At 42.2% G+C, this 7,231-nt stretch overlaps 1 protein-coding gene across 1 annotated transcript in view; it reads left to right on the top strand.

Annotated features, from left to right (window-relative positions):
• Positions 1-7,231, top strand: part of LOC122553444 (sodium/potassium/calcium exchanger 4-like) — a 291,292-nt gene that overhangs the window by 260,719 nt on the left and 23,342 nt on the right. Inside the window, exon 13 of the mRNA XM_043697208.1 lies at positions 6,406-6,572. Within this exon, the coding sequence (XP_043553143.1) occupies positions 6,406-6,572 (167 nt within the window). The remainder of the gene's footprint in view (positions 1-6,405; positions 6,573-7,231) is intronic.

The following is a 7,231-nucleotide window of genomic DNA, read 5'->3' as shown; positions in this document are numbered from 1 at the left end:
TCACCTAACCTGCACATTTTTGGACTGTGGGAGGAAACCCACGCAGACACGGGGAGAATGTGCAAACTCCACACAGTCAGTCACTTGAGGCGGCAATTGAACCCGGGTCTCTGGCGCTGTGAGGAAGCAGTGCTTACCACTGTGCCGCCCACAAAGAGAAGGCAGAGAGGAGATTAGGTTAGATTGGATTCCCGACAGTGTGAAAACAGGCCCTTCGGCCCAACAAGTCCACACCAACCTTCCGAAGAGCAACCCACCCAGTCCAATTCCACTACATTTATCCCTGCACATAGCAATACAGGCAATTTAGTACGGCCAATTCACATAACCTGCACATCTTTGGACTCCACACAGACAGTTGCCCAAGGCGGGAATTGAAGCTGGGTCCCTGGCGCTGTGAGGCAGCAGTGCTCACCACTGAACCGCCATGTTCAGGTGGAGTCCGTTCTGTCATTACAGATCCTTCCTATCCCAACACTGATGTCAGGGCCCCACAAAATGGAACCTTTCCTTTCCACACCTCTCCTTTATCCATTTATGACCTTAATTTTCTTATCTCTATGCCAATTTGCATATGGCTCAGATAATAAACCTAAGTTTATAACCATCGAAGTCCAGATCTTTATTTTTGCTCATAATTCCTGACACTTCCCCGACAGGACCTCTTGCCTACTAAAAAAAACCGAAGGAACTATGGATGCTCTAAATCAGCAAGAAAAACAGAAATTGCTGAAAAAGCTCAGCAGATCTGGCAAGGTCTGTGGAAAGAAATCAAAGTTAATGTTTTGGATCCAGTGACCCTTCCTCACCAGACCTGAAATGTAAATTTTGATTTCTCTTCACACATGCTGCCAGACTTCTTGCTTACTCTTACCTACGTTGTTGGTGCCAACATGGAACACAACAAGTGGATCCTCCCCCTCCCTCTCCAAAATCTTTTCATGCCGATTTGAAATGTCCCTCACTTTGGTACCAGGTAGACAGTACACGACATGAGACTCTCGATCCTGCTTACACAGAATGCTATTTGTGCTCTTACTTATAGAATTCCTACCACTACTAGTTTTGTTTTCACTCCCCTGCTTGAATGGCCTCCTGTAGATGCTACAGTAGTTAATTTACCCACTTTTGATACTGTCCTTTTCTCATCTACACAGCGAGTAAGTACGTCACACCTATTGGACAAAGAACAAAGAAAATTTACAGCCCAGGGACAGGCTGTTCGGCCCTCCAAGCATGAGCTGATCTAAATCCACTGTCTAAACCTGTCGCCCAATTCCTAAGCATCTGTATCCCTCTGCTCCCTACCTACTCATGCATCTGTCCAGACACACCTTAAATGAATCTACTGTGCCTGCCTCTACTACCTCTGCTGGCAACGTGTTCCAGGCACCTCTGTGTAAAGTACTTGCTGCGTATATCCCCCTTAAACTTTTCAGCTCTCACCTTGAACGCGTGACCTCTCGTTATTGAATCTCTCACACTGGAAAAAAGCTTATATCTATCTACCCTGTCTATACCCTTCATGATTTTGTAAACCTCAATCAGGTCCCCCCTCAATCTTTTTTTTAATGAAAACAATCCTAACCTACTCAGCCTCTCTTCATAGCCAGCACCTTCCAAACCAGGCAACATCCTCATAAACCTTCTCTGCAACCTCTCCAAAGCGTCCACATCCTTTTCGTAATGTGGCGACCAGAACTGTACACAGTATTCTAAATGCGGCCAAACCAGTGTCTTGTACAGATTTAACATGACCTGCCAACTCTTATACTCAATACCCCATTCAATGAAGGCAAGCATACCATAATTTGGAGATGCTGGTGTTGGACTGGGGTGGACAAAGTTAAAAATCACACAACACCCTGTTATAGTCCAACAGGTTTAATTAGAAGCACGAGCTTTCGGAGCACCGCTCCTTCATCAGGTAGTCCTTCATCAACCACCGAAAGCTAGTGTTTCCAATTAAACCTTTTGGACTATGATCTGGTGTTGTGTGATTTTTAACTAAGCATACCGTATGCCTTCTTGACCACTCTGTCCATCTGTGCAGCCACCTTCAGGGTACAATGGACCTGAACTCCCAGATCTCTTTGCTCATCAACCTTTCCCAAGGCTCTTCCGTTTACAGTGTAGTTGGTTCTAGAATTAGACTTCCCAAAATGCATCACCTTACATTTGCTGAATTGAACTCCATTTGCTACTTCTCTCGAGTCTATCTATATTTTCCGGTATTCTTTGACAGTCCCCTATGCTTTCTGCTACTCCACCAATCTATGTGTCGTCTGCAAAGTTACTGACCATACCATCAGTGCCCTCTTCCAGGTCATTTATGTATATCACAAACAACAGTGGCCCCAATACTGACCCCTGTGGAACACCACTGGTCACCTTTCTTCATTTTGAGAAATCCCCTTCAACTACTACTCTCTGTCTCCTGTTGCTCAACCAGTTCTTTATTCATATATCCTCCTGTATTCTCTGACAGTCCCTTATGCTTTCTGCTACTCCACCAATCTTTGTGTCGTCTGCAAAGTTACTGACCATACCAACAGTGTCCCCTTCTAGATCATTTATGAATATCACAAACAACAGTGGCCCCAACACTGACCCCTGTGGAACACCACTGGTCAGCTTTCTCCATTTTGAGAAATTCCCTTCAACTACTACTCTCTGTCTCCTTTTGCTCAACCAGTTCTTTATCCACCTAGCTAGAACACCCTGCACACCATGTGACTTCACTTCCTCCATTAGTTTACCATGGGGAGTTTACCAAAGTCAAAAACTGATGCTCCTTCGATCCTAAATTCAGGATCCGTCAGTCTTCCTCACTCATAGACATGTCTTCATAAGGACCTGGGACCTATCAGCCAAGCACCGAAACTTTGCTCAATACCATTTGTCCAGGGAAAGTTTGCTTGAATTCCTCCCTCCATTTCCTGATTTACAGCTAGCTCAGGAATGTTGCTTGTATCCTTTATAATGAAGAGCAATGCAAATTCAATTCTGCTGCCATCTCATTAATTTCCATTGATACTTCTCTGGACTCGCTTTCTATAGTTCCAACACTCCCTTTATTAGTCATAGAGTCATAGAGATGTACAGCATGGAAACAGACCCTTCGGTCTAACCTGTCCATGCCGCAATTGTACCAGCCTCCACCACATCCTCTGACAGCTCATTCCATACCCGTACCACCCTCTGTGTGAAAAAGTTGCCCCTTAGGTCTCTTTTATATCTTTCCCCTCTCGCCCTAAATCTATGCCCTCTAGTTCTGGACTCCCCGACCCCAGGGAAAAGACTTTGTCTCATTCATTCTTTTTCTTAAATATTTATAGGAATTCTTATTTCCTGTTTCTATATTTCTCACTCGTTTTCTCCATTTCCAAATTTCTCCCTCAATATTAAATATTTCAATATGCTTTTCTTTTTCCAATAATGTATCCAAGCTTCTGATCTGCAATTGTATACTTCTTCTTTAAGTTTGATACTATCTTTAACTTTTTAATTGATCAACTATGGTGGGTCCTCCCCCTTGGACCTTTTCTTTCTCATTGGAAGGTAACCATTCTGTGTTCTAAAATATCCCTTTAAGTGTCTACTATAATATCTCTATCACTTTACTTCATTTGTGCAATATCCCTGTTCACCCTCGGCATTCAATATACCTGTCGAGATATTCTTTTGCTTTGCTGCTTCACAATGGTGGCTTTAGTTTTCACTCTGAAACACTTTGTTCTTTGGCTAAAGTATTGAAACAAATGTGACAACTCTTCTTTTTGAATGTGATCTGTGTCACTTTAATGATTTGAGCTGTGTCTTGAGCTGGATTGCCATCTGAACATCTATCAATAGCTTCCAAATAGAGTAGAATTAGCCTTCTTAGTAACCATTTAGAGGTGGCTCTAGTTGTACTTTGAAAGATTTTAATGCAGTTGGCTCAGTGGTGTGGGAAAGAACCTCAATATTTTCAGGTCTTCCTCATGAATGGAGTGCATTCTTCTGCTGTCCACTTCACCTTTGGTGATGGACATAACCATCACTTCTCTTAAGCTCCTCTGCCTTGCTGCCTGCCTTCAGAAATTAGTTCAAAATATATTCTCTTGAGTATATCTCCCACCTAGTCTTCTACCAATGGTCAACAGGCATTTTCAGTTGTTAAAGTGCATTGAAATATATTATTGAATCATGGAGCCATACAGCACAGAAACAGATCCTTCAGTCCAACTTATCCATGCATACAAAGTTTCCCAAACTAAACCAGTCCCACCTAACTGTACCTGCATCTGCCACTCCCTCTGGCAGTTCATTCCACATATGAACTACTTTGTGTGAAAAAGGTGTCCCTCAGGTCCCTTTGAAATCTTTCCCCTCTCACCTAAAAAATATGTTCCCTAGTTTTGAACTCCTCCACTCTGGGGAAAAGACTTTCCTACTCACCCTATCTATGCCACTCATGATTTTGTAGATCTCAATCAGGTCAGTCCTCAACCTCCTATGCTTCAGTGAAAAAAATCCCAGCCTATCCAGCCTCATCGGCAACATCCTGGTAATTTCTTTCTGAACCCTTTCTTGTTAAATAATATCCTTCCTATAGCAGAACAACCAGAACTGTACAGTATTCCAGAAGTGGCCTCACCAACGTCCTTTACAAACTCAACATGACATCTCAACTCCTTTACTCAATACTCTAGCAGTGAAGACAGGCATGCTGAACGCTTTCTTATGGATGGTAGTTGTTGTTACTTGACTCCTATAAGAAGTTTGAAAACTAGAGTGATTTTTTAAAATACTTATTTTACATTATTTTATACATTATTGAAAACCTTTCTTCCAACAAATGGTTTGATTTCTACTGTTCCTCATAATCACTGTGGAGTACACAATGCCCTGTGTGATGTCTGACAGTCGTAATTTCAATTGAAAGTGCCCTTGCTCTCACCTTGAAACATTCATAATTCCACTATAATTGGACAGGCATTTTGCCAATTCACTAATGAAAAACATGGAACCTTTGCCTTTTTTTTCTTTTCCAGCTCATCGATTTACCAACAAGGTGGGGCAGGGGCAAACCACTTCATGAAGCAGTGTGCCATCTGCACTCAGTTTAATTTGTAAACAAACATTGTTCTGTGGCCTTACTTCATAAATTACCTTGGAAATGCCACAGACAAATTGTAGCAGGATGAAGATGTCAGCCATTCAAAGGCTTGAAGCATTCATAAATAAGCTAGTTCCCTTAATAAATTCATTCCATAATCATTGACTCTACATCTCAAATTAATTTTAACAGTGCTGTACACAGCAAAACTGCAACTTAATGTTACCAAATTATTTCTCTGTTTGAAGCAATAACCTTTAATTTCAGACAGTTCCTCGCATTATTTTTCTCTTGTTATACTCCTATTCTACAGACTGTTGTCTCAAATGATGGGGAGATGGGGATGGTAGTGCTCAGGTAAAAAGGAGGAGAATGTGTGCTAACATGGCTGCTACTAAACCTGTAGGAGAAAGCGAGGACTACAGATGCTGGAGATCAGAGTTGAGAGTGTGGTGCTGGGAAAGCACAGCAGGTCAGGCAGCATCCGAGCTTCATTAGCCCTTCAACTCCTGATGAAGAGCTCTTGCCCAAAAAGTCGATTCTCCTGCTCCTTGGATGCTGCCTGACCTGTTACTAAACGTCTACACTACGCTGAAACTGCAAGATCAGGTCCAGTTGAATCTATTACATTTGTGTCATTCTAGACTGGAAACTGACATGGCCTTCATCATGATAAACAATAAACTATATCACATTTCCTTTGCAAATTTACAGAAATATTCATTGCAAGAGGTGATACCCAGTCTTGTTACCCTGCTTACAATCAACAATAGTATGCACTATTGGTAGCAGAGATGAGTTAAGCAGCTGTTGAACCTAAATAAAATATAATATGAAGTAGGGGAAATGCTTGAATGAACGTTGGCCTTTTTATCAACATGATTTGCATTCAGAAAAATATTTCCAGTTTTATTGTGTTGTAATATTTTTGCAGTAGTCGTTTCAACTATTAAATAAATCACTTGCCTAATTTCATGGCTCAGTGAGGTGCTACTGTGAGCAAAGTGTAAAATCCAGAAATAAAACAAATTGAATGTGATTGTAAACATCAGGACCTTTAAGTTGACAATGCGGCCATTTTTCCCCAGGGTTTTTACAATTGTCTGTGATTGAAAAGCTGACTACCTGAACTGGTGACTGAAAGCCTGTAATTACAAACAGTTGCCAGCATGTACTGCTTTAATTATAAGCGTTCTGTTGGATGTTTTTGTCAAAAGGATCAAGACTGTGTTCGGTCAAATGCATTGAGTGAATGCATTTTCCCTCACGTTGCTGATAAAGTAATCTCTACATTTTATTGACAGGGGGATGCTTGACTAAGGTGAAATGGTTGAGTTCGTGGCCGGTATTGCTTGTGCTGTTCTTCACAGTCCCTAACTGTGCGAAGCCTCGCTGGGAGAATTTCTTCATGCTAACCTTTCTCATGTCCACTCTATGGATTGCAGTCTTTTCTTATTTAATGGTGTGGATGGTAAGTAAGAAAGAAATCACTCAGGAAAATCATCATACATTTTAACATATCTTGTGTTGAAAGAATTTATTGAGGGAAGACAAATGCAATAGCCCCAGACCAACAAGAAGCCAGATATTTGAATGGGAGTAAGGAAGAGAGATATGCAGTTCCATGGTGTGCTATTGTATTGCCTCAAACAACTGAGATGACCATTGACATACTCTATCAAAATGAGTTCAGAATTGGTTTATGGGCAGGGAATAGAGAGTAGGAGCAAGTGGATCATTTTCAGGATGGCTGCTTGTAGACAATAGACAATAGGTGCAGGAGGAGGCCATTCTGCCCTTCGAGCCTGCACCACCATTATGATCATTAGATTAGATTAGATTACAGTGTGGAAACAGGCCCTTCGGCCCAACAAGTCCACACCGACCCGCCGAAGCGAAACCCACCCATACCCCTACATTTACCCCTTACCTAACACTACGGGCAATTTAGCATGGCCAATTCACCTGACCCTGTACATCTTTTGGACTGTGGGAGGAAACCGGAGCACCCGGAGGAAACCCACGCAGACACGGGGAGAACGTGCAAACTCCACACAGTCAGTCGCCTGAGGCGGGAATTGAACCCGGGTCTCTGGCGCTGTGAGGCAGCAGTGCTAACCACTGTGCCAC

This window comes from Chiloscyllium plagiosum, chromosome 10 (genome assembly GCF_004010195.1).
Source record: "Chiloscyllium plagiosum isolate BGI_BamShark_2017 chromosome 10, ASM401019v2, whole genome shotgun sequence".
Lineage (NCBI taxonomy): Eukaryota > Metazoa > Chordata > Chondrichthyes > Orectolobiformes > Hemiscylliidae > Chiloscyllium > Chiloscyllium plagiosum.
This window is presented reverse-complemented; position numbering and strand designations above follow the sequence as displayed.